A 22,724-nucleotide genomic window follows, 5' to 3' on the forward strand; every position below is an offset into this window, starting at 1 on the left:
GCAGTAACAATGTTGCACTAACCATGCCACCCCATACTTTAAAAGGCACTTCTTAGCTGTCAAACATCTTTAGATTGCGAAAGGGTTAAATTAATGCATCTTTATCCTATTAATTATGATAGGCAGATGATAAAAAAGCACATTATTCCAATATTTATAATGCACATTAATCAAGTGAGACTCTTGGTTGCAAATTATACTTCTACTAAAAAAAAAGACTGGTCATGAAATTCTGATAATGCAGTCTTTTTCTTTCCCCGGGAATAGAAAGATCCACTGGATTTGTGGTTTTATTTCTCCAGTCCCCTCCTCCCCTCAGCTCCCTGCGTTCGTGCTATTTGAGCCAAGCAGTGCTATTTGATCTCACTCACATTCTGCACAGCTGCTCAGTCTCCGCCTTTCCTAAGCATGCGGCTGCCTTCGCAGCAGCCACGGTTCCAGTCTCCTCGGCCATTCCCTCATGCTCTCTGCCTCTTGCCTCTGGTTCTCTTCCTTCTCCCTTTGGCCTCGACTTGCATCAAAGATTGCATCTGCAAGGACGGACACACCATAGACTGTAGGGACTTGGGGCTCTCTGATCTGCCCACTGGCATCTTCCCTCTGATTGTCAGGAAGATCCTGATGAGCAACAACCAAATCCAGGAAATACCAGTCGACTTCTTCATGTACTATGGAGACCTGGTGTATCTGGACCTCAGCAACAATTCTCTAACGACCATCAGCAAAGGAACCTTCAGCACCACAAAACTAATTTACTTGGACCTGAGATACAACAACTTTTCCCAGCTGGATTCTGGCACCTTTAGCTCGGCACACAGGCTGGTGATGCTACGTCTGGGGAACAATCCAAATCTGGAGAAGGTGGACAAAGAAGCCTTCCAGAGCTTGAGTGACCTCCAAGTGTTGGAGCTGAACGACAATGCACTGGAGATCCTGAGTGTCACCACCCTCAGCTCCTTGCCATCACTTCGGACGGTGCGGCTGGAGGGAAATCCATGGCTCTGCAACTGTACTTTTGCTAACCTTTTCCTCTGGTTGAAGGATAATGCAGAAGTCCTCCCCACAGGTTAGTGCTAATCATTGCCACTACTTCTGGGAGCAATCTGAACATCTATCAATGACAGAGATCAGATCCATCTGATCAGTCGTGCTCAGGTGTGGAGATATAGAAATGTTACCAGGAATTAAAGGACACACATATTCAATCTCTCACTACTTAGTTGCAGGCCAGATCTCCTGATTGTTTTGCAGCAGATCGAAAGATCAGGCTAGGAGTTTGCAATTTACACTTTTGTCTGTTCCATCAATCAATTAGATCATAGCTGAAGGCACCTGTAAGCCTTCATAAGGGGTTGGGACTTGACTTGCAAAGAGCAGAGAGACTTATTCTACCTAGGCTCCCCATCCTCCCACCTCCTCAAGGGAGAAAGAATGGAGTAGAGGCAGTAGTGGGGGTGCTCCTGCAAGACCCATGTCACAGCCAAGAGTCAACAGTACCTTCAGGGAGGGGAAGAAAGTAAACCAACATTAATATACAGGTTTGTCAAGTTGTGGGAATTGGCAGCCAAAAGTGGATATTGTCAGATTAGTTTTCACATATTAAAATGCCTTGATCAAGAGATTCTGGTTGTCACTTTTATTGAAAAAAGTACTGTATTTAAAACAATCCTGTTAACACATGGGTGCAGAGGAGCATGTGAGCTGGAATAGGGTGGCAGTCAGGGATGTGGAAAACTGAGCTCTCGTTAACTGTTCAACTCCGCTACTGATATTTTCTCAGAGAAATCCCAGATAATTTGGTGTTAAACAGCTCAGCCAGCAGTTTCAGAATAAATCTACTTCTGCAAGGCATCCAATTTCTCACAGACAATGAAGCTTTTAGGCAGTGGCCTCGCCACTTCTGGACTTCAGGCAGCCATCGGTGAGATGAGAGTAGTGCTCAGGCCCCCAATTAGCTTTCACCTACCCTGCTCGAAGAAGTTGGTGTGTTTAAGGGCAAGAGAGAATGAGAGAGAGAGAGAGAGAGAGAGAGAGAGAGAGAGAGAGAGAGAGAGGGGAGAAAAGAGAAAACATACTGAAAACCAGGTCATGATGAACTGTGATGCCCCCTTGGATAAACAGCTTGCTTGCTCTTCCTACGGATATTCCCAAATGGAGAAAGAAGGGCATCAGGGCATCAGGGCATCAGGGCATCGACTACCATCAATCGGAATGGGCTCAGTGGCATCAATACATAGGGAGGGCAGTGCATTCAACTCTCCCATAAAGAATGCATATGGTGTCCAACATTGCACGCTTGACATGCACCACCAATGTGTTGACACACACTGGCCCTGGAGGCCTACAAGACTGAGCCCTCTCTCCTCTCCCCCCCCTCTCTCTCTCTCCTCTCCCCCCCCCTCTCTCTCTCCTCTCTCCCCCCTCTCTCTCTCTCCTCTCTCCCCTCTCTCTCTCTCCTCTTCCCCCTCTCTCTCCTCTTCCCCCTCTCTCTCTCCTCTTCCCCCTCTCTCTCTCCTCTTCCCCCTCTCTCTCTTTCCTCTTCCCCCTCTCTCTCTCCTCTTCCCCCTCTCTCTCTCCTCTTCCCCCTCTCTCTCTCCTCTTCCCCCTCTCTCTCTCCTCTTCCCCCTCTCTCTCTCCTCTTCCCCCTCTCTCTCTCCTCTTCCCCCTCTCTCTCTCCTCTTCCCCCTCTCTCTCTCCTCTTCCCCCTCTCTCTCTCTCTCCTCTTCCCCCTCTCTCTCTCTCTCCTCTTCCCCCCCTCTCTCTCTCCTCTTCCCCCCCTCTCTCTCTCCTCTTCCCCCTCTCTCTCTCTCCTCTTCCCCCTCTCTCTCTCCTCTTCCTCCCCAATTTCCCCAACCTTTCCTTCCCTCCTTTGGATCCTTTCTAATCCCACACCTGATCCACCCTATTCCCCTCCTTCCCCCCCAACACTTATCACTCCATTTACCCCAACCCACCCCAACCCTCCCTCCCCTCTCTTCCTTGGATCCTTCCCAACTCCACACCTCTTTTCCCCCCCCCAAACACCCTCCACTCCATTTACCCCCACCCACCCTCTCTAACCCACTTGCTTTTTATCATCCCGTCTTACCTACTCCTCAGAGATGGAAAGCTCAGTCTTCAGAAGAAGCCTCCCCCTTAATCCACACCTCAACAGGTTCCGTGCACGCCATGATGCTGACCTCATCTTCATTGGCTCAGTTTCTGCCCACTTCCATACCAGAATTCTCCTCTCACTTTAAATCTTCCTCCTCCTCCTCCTCCTCTTGGACACCTCGTTCCAGCCTTCTGCCTGCTCTAGAACTTTATATTTTCAACTGCCGGAAAGACATCCACCATCTCAACTTCTCCACTCCATTCATTCATCCCAATCTCACCCCCCCCCCCCCCCGCCTCAGAATACCTGGCCTTTCGGCCTCACCCTAAATTCACCATCAAATCCGCAGACAAGGGCTGCACTGTTGTGGTCTGGAGTACTGACCTCTATTTGGCCAAATCCAGATGACAACTCTCAGACACAAACAGGTCTCCATCAAAACTCCAACCACCATCTCGTGCACCATCCCAGAACTCATCACTTCCTGTCATCTCCCTCACACGGCCTCCAATTTTGAAGAGGCTCAAGCTAGAAACGTCAGTGATGAACCATTACCTCCTATACCTGCTGAGCTCCTCCAGCATCTCTGTGTTTTTACAACAATCACACCATCTGCAGACTTTCATGTTTCACAAACATGAACCTAATACCCAGCATCTGACCTGCAGTGTCTGGGCAAGGCACTGCCAAGAGCAGCATTAGTGATTGAAAAGAATCAACTTGCTGTTAACCTTCTGCTCTAGCCTCAGCTCAAATTAGGAAATAAATCAGAGATTGGTAATTTTTCTGGGACCAGCAGCTGTTTCTTTAGCCTTGAGAATATCATCAAGGTCTGAAAGACTTTTGTTGCATGCTTGTTGTATACTTGGAGATCATCCCTCCCAGCACCCTGCCAGAGTCCAGCTGCAGTGACTCCCCTGGGGTACAACTTGGGAGTTGACCATTCTCCCCCCCCCCCAAAGAAATGCCAGTTAAGGGAGAAATAAACATCATCCCAATTGTTCATGTCTGGGATTTTGTGGGGAATGTGTTATTACACGAGACCTCTCAAAAGCATCAAGCATTTCACCTGCTGAGCAACTCCACTTACTGCTCTCCATCCCATAGGATAATGATAATGGTTCCTTTCAGTCAGTTTGATAAGAGGATACCCCGCTCGTCAGAAAGGAACAGTGTGCATGCAAATGGATTTAGGTGAATAGGGGTTGCAGACCCATTCTCCCGGATGGCATGGTGAGGTCCAAGACAGCTGGGGATGGTTGGGGGGGGGAAAGAAAAGAAGTTCTGCTGCAGTGAATGGCCAGACCAAGCTTCAATGCAAGGGATGCCCTTTCCACGCTTCACATTTGCTAATGGCCGTCGACCCTATGAGAGGGTTCATCTGCCCTTTGACAGGTCACCCTCGGCACCTCGAGTGGGGGAGCCAGTTTGGTCGCCGACCATCCGACAGGTAGAAGTAAGTGGGTTATGTGGACGGTACCAGTAACTCTCTGACAAGTGACCTGCCCACTCTCAAGGACCATCCAAATTATTTATTTAACCTGCCAACTTAGGGTTGTGGAATCCGGGGTGGGGGCGGCTAAGAATTATATTGAGTTATACTGTTGTGCAATTACTGGTTGATCAGCTTGTCTTGACCTCAGCTCAAAGGGTGAAACATCACAAACTAACAACACTTGCACGAGAGAAATGGAGGAAATTAAAGAGGAAATGCAGGTTTTAAATGGATGTGAAACTGGCTAAGTGAATTATGGCCTCGTTCCTGATGATTAAATAATTTGCTAGTAATTAGTATCACCCAGGCTCGCCAATCCTTCATCCTACTCCCAGCTTGTCCAAAGCAAATTAGGTACATGGATATTTGAAAGAGTGTTTTACATCAAAACACTTTGGATGTTTGCAGGAGGGATAGAACAGTTTATTGGTGAGGATCGGAAGCTATTGAGGTTTGCACTTATGATGAACTAAATGAAAGGAGCAATTACGCTGGACAATTTTCCTTTCTGAACACTTTATGGATTTTGAGCTGCTGCCCTCACAAAACTTATCTAAAAAGTTTCCTATCGTACCGCTCTTCTGAAGATGTAATCTATTTTGCGATTTCCTGTCGTATTTTAGGTCTACAAAGCCAGCTGCTTTGGTCAGTACAAGCATGGCTGGGCATGCAATCAGTGCAGGTGCTATACAAATTTCGACTTCAGCCTAGGCATGCTGCACCAGGATAGATGCAGACAGGCTACAAAAGCAGCTCACAAACAGATCCTTAAGATTGATATCGATTGAACACATGTTGATGCACATGTTCTTCAGGCAATAGCATTTATGGTCTTTCAGGAAGATTCAATACAGCAGAAATGTTTTGTCAATGTCGCAACAGATCCGATACATTGTTACATTTGTGGTGAGGATATGCTTAAGGCTAAATTCAATTAAACTTAATGTTTAATTATTTTAATTTTAATATTTTTAAAAAAATTATACATACAGCAAGGTAACAGACCATTTCAACCCACGAGTCAATGCTGCCCAATTTACACCTGATTAACCTACACCCCTAGGACATTTGGAATGGTAGAAGGAAACCGGAGCCCATGGGGAAAATCCACACAGACATGGGGAGAATATTCAAACTCCTTACAGTAAGCTCAAGATTCGGCCCCAATCACTGGAGCTGTAAAGGTATTGCACTAACTGCTAAGTTGAGCGTGCCACCCCAACTGGATACAGAAAATAGAAAATTATCTTTGCGATCAGCTTGATGTTGTCCATCACAAATCTCCATTTTCAGGAAGCAAATCTTGAAAAAAAAATTGTTGTCCAGTGTTATTGGAGGTGATAAAAACCCTGCCAGTGATATTGACTAATGACAACGTGACAAAATGGTGGACGCTGAATCAACCAACTTACTTGAACTCTATGGAGGCGGGTGGGGGTGGGGGGGGGGGGAGAAGAAGAAACCGAACAGTCTGCCAATAAGATTACAATCTCCTCCTGCTTCCACCAGTTTTTCCTGTCTAACGTTGAAAGGGTATTCAACCAAGTGGACTAGCACATGTTCTTTCTTTCTTTCTTTGGCTTGGCTTCGCGGACGAAGATTAATGGAGGGGTAATGTCCACTTCAGCTGAAGGCTCGTTTGTGGCTGACAAGTCCGATGCGGGACAGGCAGACACGGTTGCAGCGGTTGTAAGGGAAAATTGGTTGGTTGGGGTTGGGTGTTGGGTTTTTCCTCCTTTGTCTTTTGTCAGTGAGGTGGGCTCTGCGGTCTTCTTCAAAGGAGGTTGCTGCCCGCCGAACTGTGAGGCGACAAGATGCACGGTTTGCATCTGCTTGTGGTAGTGGTCAATGTGGCAGGCACCAAGAGCTTTCTTTAGGCAGTCCTTGTACCTCTTCTTTGGTGCACCTCTGTGTCAGTTTGATCTTCAGCAGCGTGGATTCGATGCTGTCGGCCTCTGCCATCTCGAGTACTTCGATGTTGGAGATGAAGTCGCTCCAATGAATGTTGAGGATGGAGCGGAGATAACGCTGGTGGAAGCGTTCTAGGAGCCGTAGGTGATGCCGGTAAAGGACCCATGATTCGGAGCCGAACAGGAGTGTGGGTATGACAACAGCTCTGTATATGCTAATCTTTGTGAGGTTTTTCAGTTGGTTGTTTTTCCAGACTCTTTTGTGTAGTCTTCCAAAAGCGCTATTTGCCTTGGCGAGTCTGTTGTCTATCTCGCTGTCGATCCTTGCATCCGATGAAATGGTGCAGCCGAGATAGGTAAACTGGTTGACCGATTTGAGTTTTGTGTGCCCGATGGAGATGTGGGGAGGCTGGTAGTCATGGTGGGGAGCTGCCTGATGGAGGACCTCAGTTTTCTTCAGGCTGACTTCCAGGCCAAACATTTTGGCAGTTTCCGCAAAACAGGACGTCAAGCTCTGAAGAGCTGGCTCTGAATGGGCAACTAAAGCGGCATCGTCTGCAAAGAGTAGTTCACGGACAAGTTGCTCGTGTCTTGGTGTGAGCTTGCAGGCGCCTCAGATTGAAGAGACTGCCATCCGTGCGGTACCAGATGTAAACAGCGTCTTCATTGTTGAGACCAACCAGTCAAACACATTTATCCAGTAGGGGAGTTCAAGAAAGTGATTGGAAGCAGAGATCAGCAGCCATAGCCATTCTGAGCAAGAGAGGCCAACTCAAATATGGGTCTCTCTTCTATTACCTTCCCTTCTCCATTAACTGGACAATTATTCTGCAGTTAATAAAGGATGCAGGATGTGGTTTGTGAAATTATAAAACTGCAGTACTCTCAAGATAAAGTGGAAACCAAAAACCTGTGGAAAGCTTCCAACATTTTTTTGTTTCACTATTAGCCACACAAAAATAAAGCAGCATTGTCCATTTGTGACTGCTTCTTTAAGTTATTCCTATCGCCTGTCAGGGATATTCCCTTTGATCTTTCCATCTCTCACCCACCTTCCTGGTGACTGAAATACATCTTATTTCCTTTTACAAAATAAAAAGGTCCAGCACCTTTTACAGATGTTGTGGTTTCCTGACAGCAATTTCTGTTTTTATTAAAGTAGAAATTGAATGGACAGTGAATAACAATTCCAGAAGATTGGCAATGATTCCAAAAAGAGGACACCTTCCTTGTCAAGACGACAGATTATAGTGAGCAATACAATATTAAACTGGCATGTTTAGCCAAAAAGTTAATGGATTGGATTAGTGTAAATGGGGTCAGTAAATTTGATTGAAACATAAAGGACAGTTTTCAGAGAAAAAACCTCTCCACAAGCAGTCAAATGTGACTTATAACAGCATTCTCTTTAATGCTATTAAAAAAAGCAAAGATTTTCATTTTATGGTTTAAATTTAATTGTTAGCCGATCACCCCACACACACACACACACACACACACACAAAGATTTTCATTTTATGGTTTAAATTTAATTGTTAGCCGATCACCCCCCACCCCCACCCCCACCCCCACACACAGCTTTTTATATTGTTCAAGTTTTTTTTTCTGATTCAGCGAGTCAGCCGTATGAATCACAATAGCGGATGGGAACACCCATGCATATGAAGGCCCTTCTTCCCCAGCCAGTTTCTGCTGAGTTAGTTGAGCAGCTTGACCAATGTCATTTTAGGGCTGTCCGTCAGATGCGGCCCTAGCTTCTACCCCTGCCGGTTCGTTGTCCTGGGAGTTGCTTTGGCAATTTCTGTCCGCATCTGCTGCCACGCAACGTGGCAGCCTGATCTCCGCCATACGAGCCGCCACAACTGCATTCCCCAAACAGCAGGTCAGTGTTAAAGTTATGCAAGTCACAAAATGAACATCCATAAAATAAAAACAAACATGGAAGCAAAAATATCAATAGCCTTGTGTCTATTTAGGCCTTTAATAACAGGACCATCGCCTTCCCAAGATCGTGTTATATGGCGAGCTCTCCACTGGCCACCAAGACAGAGGTGCACCAAAGAAGAGGTACAAGGACTGCCTAAAGAAAGCTCTTGGTGCCTGCCACATTGACCACTACCACAAGCAGATGCAAACCGTGCATCTTGTCGCCTCACAGTTCGGCGGGCAGCAACCTCCTTTGAAGAAGACCGCAGAGCCCACCTCACTGACAAAAGACAAAGGAGGAAAAACCCAACACCCAACCCCAACCAACCAATTTTCCCTTACAACCGCTGCAACCGTGTCTGCCTGTCCCGCATCGGACTTGTCAGCCACAAACGAGCCTTCAGCTGAAGTGGACATTACCCCTCCATTAATCTTCGTCCGCGAAGCCAAGCCAAAGAAGAAAAAAGAACAGAAAGATATTCTTCACCACCACATCCACCATTATTCCCTTCAACACCCCCCACCCCCACCCGATATAATTGGGCGAGATCTTGCCTCAGGAGGTGGCATTATAATATGTCACATGCACACATACATACACACAAGATTGAACATGCATTTGAGAACATTTCCCATTTTAGACAGCTGCTATATCACAAGCCAATCATTTGGCACAGCAGATTCATACCATCAACCACCAATTGAAGCGTTACCAATCAAAATGTACTACTAAATTCCATAATGAGATAATAGTTCAGATTGTCCAAGTTTTGCATTAATAAGGGCAGGTAAAGAGTTTGTAAATGGAAAATAAAAATAAAATTCCAGAATTGGAGTCCAAGATTACACCTGAATTTCTGATGGAATTAAAAATCATGTGCAGGTCATTGGGTGTTAAGGAAATTTCAACAGGCATAAATGAGATGGAGATCAAGGAGAAATTTGAAATCAGCCAGGAAAATCTTAAATCAAGACATTGTCTAACTGGGAACACATGCAAGTACATATATGCATGAATGGAGAGATCAACAGTACTCAAACACAAATTATGACAAGGCAAAGTTCTGGATGAACATGGATTGATGAACTTTGGCCAGGAATTGATATGGCCAGATCTAACACTCCCTATATTGTTGTTTTGGCAGCTGCTGAATTGAGGCAAGGGTCAATAAAAGTAACGTCAGGGAGATTAAAGTGGTCAAGGATGGAACAAATGAACTTGTAAGGTCACCTCTGGACTACCACCTGCAATGGACAGGTTGTCTTCCAAGGAAGTGTCACACAGACTTGGTCTATTTCTGCTAGTCTTTTTGGAAAGTAAAAGTGATTCAAGTCAATCTGTTCTTCACTTGAATGCGGTCACGTGCTGTCCAAGGTCTGGAGGAGAGAGCGTACATCAGGGACTAGATAGTTCTCTTTGAACGCACGGATGAAGTGACTCTACACAGTCATTCAAGAAACATTTTTTGCTGAGGATTGTGCACTCTTGCCACACAAAGATAGTTATCTACAGTTAATGCCGAATAAATGCTCAGACACTGCCATGCTCTTTGGCTTGACAATCAGCTTGAACAAGACTGAAGTACTCCATCAGTCCATGCCAACACCAGCACCATAGAACCAAACATCACTGTTGGCAACACCCAGCTGACAAATGTAAACAGCTTCAAATATTTGGGGAAGATCATCGAGTAACAAGTCTCTGGACAAAGAAATTGACTCCAGGATCAGCAAGGCCAGCCAGGCTCGGGGGAGGCTGCGTACCAGAGTGCTCAATCAACACAACGTCCACAAAGCTGAAAGTCTACAGACCTGTGGTCATCCCTTCTCTCCTGTATGGATGGGAGACCTGGACTCTGTACCGACGTCCCATCAAACGGGAGAAATTCCACATGCGCGCCATCTGTTCCATCCTTGGCCTCTGTTGGCAAGACCGTGTGTCCAACCTGGAGATCTTGGGTCATGTGAAGTCCACCAGCATCGAGTCCCTGATCATCAGAATCCATATGCAGTGGGTGGGACACGTCATCAGAATGGACGACCACTGTATGGCTCATCAGCTGCTCTATGGTGAACTGAAGACCGGAAGGAGACCTCAAGGTCATCCACACAAGGATTACAAAGGTGCTGTGAAGGAAACACTACTCTACTTTGGCATCCAGCCAAGAGAACGAGGAGCTACAGCTGTTGACAGATCCCGTTGGTGAGCCCTGTGCTATGAAACCTACACTAGTTTCAAAGACAGACCCTGCCAAAACCTGATGGAAAACCATGAAAGGGGTCGCAGAGCAGCAGCAGTTATTACAAAAACCAAAGTCCAGTGCCCCTGTTGTGCGTGACTTTGCACTTTCAGACTGGGTCAGCAAAGTCACCTTCATGTCCACAAATGAACTGCAGAACGTGCCTTCTTCAAACTGAAGGACGACCAATATACAAGGTGCTTGACAGGTCTGGAAACATTTTCCCTTGATGGAGAACTGAAAGTTATCACTAAAAAAAGTTGCTTTTTTCCAGACAGAGGCGAGGCATGATTTTTCTGGAGATTATGAGTCTTCTCAAGTCATTTTGGGCCTTGATAAAGAGTTTCAACCTGAAACATTGACTGGCCATTTCTCTCTAAAGCTAGCTGAGTATTGCTAGGCAAATTTTTTTGAGCAAAGGTTGATGCACATTAGCTTTCCCCAACAAAACGTTGAGAAGAGCAAAGCCACCATCTTCACTCTGGCACAGAGAGCCCCCTGGCTGGTCACCCCTCTCGCCAAGGTACAAACAAGCACTTGAATGTCTTTGAATGCCTTTCTGTCAACAGGGATAGATTATTTTTAAAAAGTTGCAATGAAAAGGATAATACAGGTAGTCAGGAATGTTCAGTTGAGATTACAATCGCATCAACCCTGATCACATGGAAATGGGGGCCAAGCTGAAGGGTCAGAGAGTGATGTGCACCTAGAGGGCAAATATGCCAACAGGATTGCTAATGGACTGCGTCATGATCAGATGAAGAGTGGGGTGGGAAGTCATCAGCCAGAGGGAAGTTCCAAAAACTGAAGACCATGACTTTGCTTTACCCAATCATTTGTTGTACATCCATTTAAAACCTACTCCACAACCTCACGCACTGCCAAATCAAGGCCACCTGCAAATTGAAGAAACACCCAATATTCCATTTGGGAACTCTAACCCCCCTGGGGGTTGATATCAAACTTTTTCCAGTGGAAAACAGGGGAAGATCAACAGAAAATAGTACCCAAGGCAATGGTGGCCAACCTCTCGCAGAAGCAGGCCTTGGTGGCCACCATGTTGTATAACAGAGACCCCCAGCACTGGGGTGGGGGTGTCAATGAGGGATGAAGTATTCCATGAAGGGGGTCAAGGATCTAAAATGTTTGGGGACCCCCCTCCTCTAGCCAGATGGTATTAACATCAACCTCTCCAGTTTCTGTTAGAAAAGGAGAGAGATGGGCAGGGGCCCATCAGTTTGTCTCCCCCTCCAGCTTCCTACCCCCCTTCCTTATCCATTCAGAGCTTTCCCCCCCCCCATCACTTCTCATCTCTTTCCTCTTCCACCCACTTCTTTCCTGTTGGCCTGTTCTCCTTTCCCCGTTCTTCCCTCCCCTCTCCACCTCCCACATCTTTCCATTTAGTCATTTGCCTGGTTTTTGCTCATGTCTTGATAAAGGGCTCAGGCCTGAAATTTGGTTACAACTCTGCTTCCTATAGATGTAATCTGCTGAGTTCCCCCAGACTTTCCTATTTTGCACCATCATCTGCAGGCTTTCTTCTTTAACGGATACACATTCAAATTGTTCAAACAATGAGGCACTGGAGGGAGTCAAAGCATCAGGCAGCACCCAGAGTTCAGTTAGCATTTCAGGTTGGTTCCCTTTATCAAGGCCAGGAATATTGATTGATCATTTCTCTTCATGGTTGCTGTCTGGTCTGTTGAGCTCAGATTTCAGTACCAGCAGTTCTTGCATTTATTCAATCTCTGCTGTTGGACCAGCACCATTACAAATCCAGGGGGCCCTGAAGTGGCACTAGGCACATGGTATCAGGAGTGTGCAGTGTATTTCATTGCAAATGCTCTTTTCCTGTTTCCATGCTCAAAGTGTTTGAAGCATTTAACATCAAGAACAATGTACTGACGTGAAAATGTGATTGCCCTCGTCCCTGCCTTTGTTCGCTGATGCTGGAAATATAATGGAAGGAGGTTCAGGCATGGATCAGTTAACACTTGGCAGGCCCACTTTCACTCAACAAATTGTCTATAATCCTTAATATACAGCTGCCACTGGAGAGGATTTTCACAGTATAAGGTCCTGAATGTAAATAAAGGGAATTGTGATGGTATGAGACAGGAGTTGAGTAAGATTGATTGGGTGGTGTTTATGGGGGAGTTGACTGTGGATAGACAATGGAAAGCATTCACAGATCTAAAGGAGAAATTGCAAAAATCATTTATACCGGTTTGGCATAAAAATAAACCAAAAAAGGTGACTCAACCGTGGATAACAAGGGAAATTAGAGACAGCATTAGGTCCAAAGAGAGGGCATATCAATTGACCAAAAAAAGTACCGCAACCGAAGACTGGGAGCAGTTCAAGATGCACCAAAGGAGGACAAAGGGATTAATCAAGAGGGCAAAAATAAATTACAAAAGTAAGCTTGCGGCAAATATAAAAACCGACTGCAAAAGATTTTATAAATATGTCAAGAGGAAAAGATTGGTGAAATCCAGAGTAGGTCCTTTGCAGTCGGAATCAGGGGAATATATAATGGGGAATAAGGAAATGGCAGACCAATTAAATTCTTACTTTAGTTCTGTTTTTACAAGAGAGGATACAAATAACCTCCCAAGGATGTTGGAAAACATAGAGACTAATGCAAGGGAGGAACTGAAAGAAATCAGCATCTCTAAGGACATGGTCTTGGGGAAATTGATGGGATTGAAGGCAGATAAATCCCAAGGGCCTGATAATCTACATCCTAGGGTACTCAAGGAAGTGGCCATTCAGATAGCAGATGCTTTAAGAATTATTTTCCAGAACTCGATAGACTCAGGATCAGTACCCATGGATTGGAGGGTAGCTAATGTTACCCCACTATTTAAAAAGGGGGGTAGAGAAAAAGCAGGGAATTATAGGCCGGTGAGCCTTACATCAGTAGTGGGCAAAATGATGGAATCCATTATTAAGGATGTAATAGTGGAGCATATGACTAGCAGAGAAAGGATCGGACAGAGTCAACATGGATTTACAAACGGTAAATCGTGCTTGACAAATCTATTGGAATTCTTTGAGATGGTGACAGGTAAAATAGATGGGGGAGAGCCAGTGGATGTGGTGTACCTGGACTTCCAAAAGGCCTTCGATAAGGTCCCGCATAAACAACTGGCTTCCAAAATCAAGGCTCATGGGATTGGGGGAAAAGCATTGATGTGGATTGAGAACTGGCTGGCAGGTAGAAGACAGAGAGTTGGGATAAATGGCTCGTTTTCTGAGTGGCAGGCGGTGACCAGTGGGGTGCCACAGGGATCTGTATTGGGACCCCAGCTGTTCACAATTTACATTAATGATCTGGATGAGGGGATTGGATGTAATATCTCCAAATTTGCAGATGACACTAAGCTAGGAAGGGTTGTGTGCACGGAAGAGGGGGTCAGGAAGCTCCAGTGTGATTTGGATAAATTGAGGGACTGGCCAGATACATGGCAAATGCACTACAATGTGGATAAATGTGAGGTTATCCACTTTGGTAATACAAACCAGAGGGCAGATTACTATTTGAATGGCAATAGATTAAGAGATGGGGAAGTGCAGAGAGACCTAGGGGTACTTGTACACCAGTCACTGAAGGCGAGCATGCAGGTACAGCAGGCAGTTAAAAAGGCAAATGGTATGTTGGCCTTCATATCAAGAGGGTTTGAGTATAGGAATAAAGATACCTTACTGCAGCTGTACAGGGCCTTGGTGAGACCACACCTGGAGTATTGTGTGCAGTTTTGGTCACCTTATCTAAGGAAGGATGTTCTTGCAATGGAGGGAGTGCAGAGATGATTCACCAGGATGATACCTGGAATGGCAGGAATGACTTATGAGGAAAGATTGTGCAAATTGGGATTGTACTCGCTGGAGTTTAGAAGATTGAGAGGGGATCTCATACAGACCTATAAAATTCTGGCAGGACTGGACAGAATGGATGCAGATGGGATGTTTCCAATGATGGGAAAATCCAGACCCCGGGGCCATGGTTTGAGGATAATAGGCAAACCATTTAGGACTGAGATGAGGAGGAATTTCTTGACCCAGAGGGTGGTGAATCTGTGGAATTCATTGCCACAGAGGGCAGTAGAGGCAGGTTCATTAAATATATTTAAGAGGGAATTAGATCTATTTCTTCAGTATAAAGGTATTAAAGGTTACGGAGAGAAGGTGGGGACGGGGTACTGAACTTTAAGATCAGCCATGATCTCATTGAATGGCGGAGCAGGCTCAAAGGGTCGAATGACCTACTCCTGCTCCTATCTTCTATGTTTTTTTTTATATACAAAACAATCCATTAACTTTTCGCATGGTTTATACATTTGCCCTGACTAATCATAGTGGCAAATCTAAAGATTTATACAAACACTAACATTAGAGATCAACTTGATGATCAGTATCACCAAGGATGGGAGAAGAATGTCACCTTGCAGATCCCACTGGCAAATTAGATCCTCTTTTCCACAAAGTAGTAAGAATTCACTGGGGTGTAGTTTTAAGGTTGGAAAGAGGCAACCCAAACCTCATAGTTCCTGCAATCAGAGTGCTAGTGATCCTCTTGATCACTAGAGGGAGTCAGAGACTAGGTTGCAGCTTGAATTCAAGATGGATGCCTCCACAGTCTTAAGTCTATGGCTAAGTATGGTTGTTTTAAAAGAACCCATGTTTCCTTATTACAATAAAAAGGACACATCATATGGTACCAGGAGTGTGCAGCGTGCAGAGCAGTGGAAGAAACAGCTGGAGTGTTTTCAGCTGATATAGCAGAAAATGAAGAGTGTAAAGATTCCTGATGCTGTAAATTGGACTGGAAACATTGATCATAAGTGTAGGCTGTTCAAACAAAGTTTCATAGGGAAGTGCTGGGGGAAACTCAGCAAACTGCAAGCCAGTGGAGTCCATAGCAAACCTGATACATGGAAAATTACACTGCTACTTACTGTGGTGGGAGTTCAAGCACTAGAGGTTTTTATTACATTTGTTTTTGCCGAGACAGAAGACCAGGGCAAGTTCAACAAGGTTAGAGACGTTTGATGAACACTGTTCAAAGAAAAAAATTTAAACATTCAAGAACCATAGAACATTACAGTACAGAAAGCAGGCTATTTGGTCCTTCTAGTCTGTGCCAAAAACTTACCACCAGTCCCACTGTCCTGCACCAATTCCATGACCCTCCAGACTTCTATCCATGTATCTATCCAGTTTATTTTTAAAACTTAAGTGAGCCCGCTTTTACCATGCCAGATGGCACTCATTCTACACTCTCACCACTGAGTGAAAAAAATTCCCCCTAATGTTGCCCCCAAACTTTTCCCCTTCATCCTAAAACCATATCCTCTTGTATTTACCTCTCCTAATCCAAGTGGAAAGTGAAAGGTACCCATTTCACTTGCGCATGATACTTTAAAAAAAAATTATTTGATCACTGCAAGATTCAATGATCAGCAATCAAATGATCCTTAGCTGGAGCTGTGAAGATATGCCACGCCAGTGAATTACCTCTGCAGCATGGAATAAAGTTCTGTAAGAGGGCAAAAGCCAGTGAAAACAAAGGCATAGCCGTAGCCACAGTGTATACCCACACACAAACAAAAATAAATATATAAAAAGGAAACAAAAGATGGAGAGATGTTCAAGTGCAAACAATTTGGCACTCAACATGCACCAAAACAATGCCCTGCCTATGGAAAAGTGCAAAGGACAGAATCATTATGCAATGCTTTTGCAAAGGGAAACAAAACAGAAGTGAAACTGTACACATTATAGAAGAGACTGTTCTCAGTGATACACTTTTCATGGGACATGGTAGTGCAGGAAGATTACAAACCAACAGACACTGAACAGCCAAGCGTGAACAGAGTTGAGTAGGATAAGTGGACTGTGTCACTTTATAAAAATGGAACAAATATTCCTTTCAAGCTGGACATGGGGCAAGGGTCAATTTGATTTGTGAGTGTGACATTAGGGCAATAAAGATAAAGTCATACATCCATACAAATCCTGTACAGCCAAAGCCTACAATGGACAGAGCAATGGCACAAAAGGAACATATAAACTCAAGGTGAAAGTTAAAGATAAAGAGCACCATCTCAGGTTCACTGTAGTCCCAGATGGGCATGAATCACTGCTTGGTGACAAAGCATGTGTAAACTTAAGCCTAGTGAAGAGGGTGTACACACACCAGGGAAACCTATTGTGTTTGCTTATGAATTATCCAGGGCAATGATGCAGAGTGAAGCACACAATGAGAGTTCCAGAGACAGATGTGAATCTGATCACTGAATCTCTTCCCATGTATCCCATGAAATCCAAGGAGATCGCAGCTGAAACAGAAAAGGACAGTTCTACAGAAAGTCATCAAGAACCTGAATAAAGGATGGTCAGCAATACTACAAGGTGGTCAATGGACTTCAACTCAGACAGAGCAGAATTGTTATTTCTCAAATCACTGTGATGAGATGCTGAAAGGCTGGGCATCTTAGATTGGTAAAATGCAAGAGGAAGGCCAGAATTCCTACATGGTAGAACTTTGCAGAAGAGTTTGATTTTCAACATGTGGCTTCAAGTCCTCTGCATCCACAGTCAAACGGTAAAGCAGAGAAAGGAGCTCGTAGATAAGCAGTTGCTCAAGCAGTAGACAGTGGCTCAGATCCATATTGAGTTATCGAGCTCTGCCACTTGAACATGGCAACTGCTGAGCTTCTACAGGGATGTAGACTGTGCACCACACCACATTTCCAGACTCTGCAGACCAAGAACAGATGTCTAAGAAACTAAAGCACCTGCAATGGAGACAAAAAGCAAACTGCAACAAGTCAGCAAGAAAATTAAGGCCACTGGCACAACAATGACACAGAGAGACTCAGAAATTCCAACACTTGGAACAAAAAGGCTACTGTTCTGGAAAGAGTAAATACAAGATCCTGCACTGTCAGAACAGGCTGGTCAAATACAGAGGAAGAATTGAAAGCCTGCTGAAAATGCAAGAGACACTGCGAGAACAAATGCAGAAGATCCAGCCTGCACAGCAACAGAGGAGACACCACCAGTAGTAGACAGTAGTGGACCAGCAGAGCCGACATAAGCACCCGTGTTAAGATCTACATGCATTATCAATGCATCTGACAGATTGAATCTTAAAGGATAAAGACTGCACACTTAAAATGTTGGTGCTGCTGATGTTGTGTTCATGTTTGTATTGAACTTTAAATTTAAATGAATACTGTATTAGCGCGTCATGTTGGATTAAACATCTCAAGGAAAGGGGATGTAATGATAGAGTGATCTTCCTGACCACTGGAGGGATTTGGAGACTAGATCGCAGCTTGGGGTTGGATTCAAGATGGAGTCCTCCACATGGTCTTTAGTCTAATGAAGTATAGTTTTTTTTAAAAAAGAACCCAAGGGTTCTTTATTACAAGAAAAAAAATCATAGTTCCTTCCATTTATTAAGATCATGGCTGGTCAAGCTGGAGTCAGGAAACAAGCAAAGAGTCAAGACAAAATGCTGGGCTTGTTGAAGGGACAAGGGCTTGAAGTCTAATGTGTGATAGGCCTGGCTGTCTAATGTATTTGTTTTAATTTCTCCAAGGATTTGATGCTATACAGTGCTCCTTGCCTCGGGAAAGGGGGAAGATCAGCCTCAATGAGCTATCGGACAACAGCTTCAATGAGTGCCAGCACTCCCTGACTCTGAATGATTACCTGATCATCTTTTTCTCTGGAGTGTGCGTCTCCATCACTGCCATTACCACAAGCTTCATCTTGGCCAACATAGTTCAATGTTTCCGGAGACTGGGATTATTCAAGGAAGGGGACGACGACGACGATGACGAAGAGGAGGAGAAGTAACAACAGAAAAACAACAAAACCAACACCAAAGAGAACATTGTTCATGACTTTTGTTACACATTTCATTTCCAAATAAATGTCATTCCTTAAATATAAAGTTTCATATTAAAATACCTTAGTGGAGGGGAAACTGACAGAAATTTGTTTTCTTATTTATGTTTGTAAAACCAATACCCAAGTCATCTTTATTTATCGTGCATACCATGCTCGCATGGTAAAAACGAGAGGAGTTTCTCCAGGACCACGGAGCAGATTTACACAAATGCAAGTTAAAATAGAAGTCACACATTAAAATATTAAGACATATACAGTAAGTCCATGCTACCCTATCCACACATGTTCTGGGAATTCAAAACTCAGATGGCTTCGGGGGGGGGGGGGGGAAATAAAAAAAGAACAGCAGAAACAGGACAGAGTCCACTGACCGTGGTATATAGGAACAGCAAGAGGCCATTCAGCCCCTTGAGCTTTTATCAAGGCAGCAGACCATCAAGCCCCTTTCCTTCATTCATTTAATTTGTGGCTTGCCTGCAGCTCATCTGTACTTACCTGCCCTGATTCATGTTAACAAGAGAACTGGAGGTTTCCACCTCCAGACGTTGATTGAAGAATTCTTTAGTCATTCAGTTTCATGAAACATTTATATTAAACAAAATTGCCTTGTCAGCTGTAAGGAAAAGAGCAGTCATTAGTGTTGTCCGACAGAGAGAGAGCAATAAAGTGTCCCTTCAGAGTCACTGTCCGTGTCCATGGATTTTCCTCCAGTAACCCTGCACTCTCAGCAGCCACAGACTCCTATTTAATCCATCAGCAACCTGAGCCCCAGCTCCAAACCTCCGACGTGCTCAGAAAACCTTCAGCGCCAGAGGCCCTTCTTGCCCTCTCGAATCCCAGCTCAGAAATCTGGTTCCCATGAGCCAGTCTCCAGTAGCCAGTGCTGCCCCCCCCCCCCCACCACCCACACAACCACAAGTCACCCAGTCTGCTGCTGCTCTCCCCCAGAGTCTGCAACCCCCCAGTGGTCGCTGCCAAGCACAGGCATCACCATCTTGGGCACATTGCAGTTGCAGGAATTTACTTACACACACCCCATCAGCCAGTACAGAACCACCGCCATTTGGACCAGGCAGTTGAACCCTTCAGAACAGCTCCGCCATTACTAAATCTCTGGCAGCACCGCCATTTGTTGTCACTTTTTCCAATCAGAAGAAAGTGGAGAGAACTCCCACCTTTTAGTGATAAACAACTTTTTATCCCTGTGGATGGGTGCTAGAATCAACTCATTTTATACTCCAGACATTAACATGGTTGGGCATCCATTCCTCCATCCACCTTATGGTATCAGAGGAATGTCCCACCTATGGTGGTCTGGCCTCACGTAAATCAGAGACCGGCTCCTCGAACAAATGAAAGGAGAAAACTGAGGTCCTCATCTCTAATTGCCCTGATGTGCCCATCCCAGACTGCGCAAACCCCACAACTCCATTACCAAGGAGGGCAAGGTCAGTAGATATATAGGAAGATCAGTATGCACAGGTCCCTTCCATGTTGATTCTCACTGGGCAGAATTATAGTACAGGTAATCCTATCCAACAACACCGTGGGAGCAGCTTCATGAGAAAAGCTGCAATGGATCAAGGAGTGGCTTCTCACAAAGGGGATTTAGGTTTGGATAAAAAAATGCTGGGTTCCCAGGAACTGCTACACAAGTCATCAGGTTCAATGAAATTTCATTAATTATGATTTAGATAAAGTTTGAAAGTTTGTTCGGCTTCATAGCATTTCTCTAGAACTGTACTACATCATCAGGAATTAACGGCAGATGACTCCATACTTTAGAGTGTGAACAACAACGGCCTTTGTTCTAGCTGAGAAGATCATCCTTCCAGTACCTGACTGACTTCCTAGAGGAAGTCTTTCACTGGACAGTAGCATTAAAATATATACCAAAGCTGCATTCTGCCTGAAGAGGTTATTCAGGAGTTATGAATTATGTAGATTATAGGAGGCATTCATGGTAGAACCAGTTTTTAATACTACCTCCAATGTACAACCAGTAATTTGTTTTGAGGCTAAAAGGACAGCTTTTTAAACAAATAGTACAGTTTACTGATACATATACATGGCCCGCTATCTAATGCCTACGTGGATTGGTAGATGCTGGATAAGTGAGTTTTCCAGTTGCCAGAGACTCATTCTGACAATGAGTAACTAATACACCTGCATTAAGAATAACAGTTTAAAAGACAAATATATAGAACAAACTTCACTTGCATGAATATATAAACCTTAAAAGAATTGGACTTTACTTTCCAGTCACACTCTTTCAAAACTTAACCTTTGCTGAATCGCCATGGAGCTGCCCAAAAGATGAGCATTATTATTATTAATTCCCCCCCCCAACATTTTTACAGATAAAGCCTTACTAATGTACTTGATATACCTATAAAGAGTCTTACAAAGCAGTGATAAGGAGACACATCAAGAGAAGGCAAGTGGCATCAACCAGCTCTTCATCCCGGGCAAGGCCATTTTATTCAAACCCAACTTTATTCAAACAGTTGTTGCGAGCAAAGCACAGCCACGGCCCTCCGCTGGCTGACTATTTGCTCCCATCTTCAAAGGTTGTGTTACTTCAGAAAATATTTTCTTTTACAATTTTAGTTATATTTATTATTTATTTCAATTTTTAAAAAAATTATTTTATTTTCCACATTATTTTTTTTGCCAATTGCTTGAATTCTAGATATCACAGGTTTTACATCTTATTTATAAGCTGTTGGCCCACGGCATGAGGACATTCAAAAGATGTGGTGTGAAAACTGATGACCTTGAGATGTCTCCTCTGCATCAGCCAAACACAAGACAATGGGGCTTTGTTAATTGGCTTACATCAAGCCATGTTGTAATAGAGATGAAAGTTTCCAGTGCAGATTTTATTTTGTCATTTAACATGGTCGTAAGTATATTTTCTGTCTTTCCATTGCTGGGATAGAGAGTCAGCTGTCATAACACTTTTGGCTGTCTGAATTCAGTCTTCAGAAACTTGTCGACTGCCCACGTGAATTACTTTGCCCTAAATATATTTAGACACTAAATGTCATCAGTAACAACATGCTCCTATTTTAAAAAATATTTAAAACATACAGCACAGGAACAGGCCCTTCCAGCCCACAAACCCACACTGCCCAATTAACCTACAACCCATGTAAGTTTAGAAGGGGGTGGGGTGGGGGGGGGGAAATCTGAGCATCTGGTGAAACTGACGTAGACAATGGAAGAACATACAAACACCTTACATACAGTACCAGATTCTGGAATAGTGCTGCGCTAAGCACTACGTGAACTGTGCTGCCAGTAGATATTTATTGTAAATCTGGAAATCAAGGGAGACACTCGTCAGACTAAACTATTGAAATGAATAATGCCATTGAAACTGCATTGAATCACCTAGTATTATCTTTGTTCTGAAAAGTTTGATGTAATTTCTACCAAGATGATTGCCCGAATAACCGCTTATTGCCTACAAAAAGGACCTTTTGCATCTGTACCAGGATGACTCTCAAAAACATTTCAAAGCTCATCCAGAATGTGTTCAAGATCAAATACATTCAGGATCCAATACATGATCTGCTTCTTGGGGGAAAAGAGTGCTTTTATTTTTAGTATAGCGCTCAGATACGAGATCTGTCTGGGTCAGCATCAAGAACACAGAACAGAAGTTGTAAATGCAAAAGAGTGCGCACATATGCATGTTAATTGGGCAGGGTAACACCTATCGACGCCAGCCGAGAATTCTGATGACTCCAGCCAGCTCTCAACATTGATGACTGTAATCCATGAACACTTTATCTCCAAGAAGCAGCAGAATATACTATCCGAACTCCCCTCACTTAGAAGCTGTAGAATTTTGGCACGTCAAGTGCTCAAGATTCACTTAAAAAACAATTCACCAAATGTGCAATGGTTTAGACCTGGGATGGTACCTGGACGTACCAGTGGGTTTGAAAGACAGGAGGAGAGGGATTGGGACCTCAAAGTGGAAATGAGGCAGTGACCAGAAGCAGGTAGCTGGGAAATAATGATACCAGTGGCTCAGGATCCCAATGGAATCAGTAGAGCACAAGTATCAGGCCTATGAGGAATACTGGAGTGCAAACAATCCTGGTGGCATGACCAAATCCTCC

The 22,724-nt window shown here is 44.3% G+C and overlaps 1 protein-coding gene across 1 annotated transcript; it reads left to right on the forward strand.

Moving 5' to 3' along the window:
* Positions 1-401: 401 nt before the first annotated feature.
* Positions 402-18,650, forward strand: LOC138754550 (leucine-rich repeat-containing protein 38-like). The gene is made up of 2 exons (XM_069918972.1): positions 402-1,066; positions 18,278-18,650. Exons 1-2 carry the CDS (start codon positions 409-411, stop codon positions 18,535-18,537), a joined length of 918 nt encoding a protein of 305 aa, XP_069775073.1. The 5' UTR covers positions 402-408; the 3' UTR covers positions 18,538-18,650.
* The last annotated feature ends 4,074 nt before the right edge of the window (positions 18,651-22,724 follow it).

The sequence above is a fragment of the Narcine bancroftii genome, chromosome 2 (genome assembly GCF_036971445.1).
Source record: "Narcine bancroftii isolate sNarBan1 chromosome 2, sNarBan1.hap1, whole genome shotgun sequence".
Lineage (NCBI taxonomy): Eukaryota > Metazoa > Chordata > Chondrichthyes > Torpediniformes > Narcinidae > Narcine > Narcine bancroftii.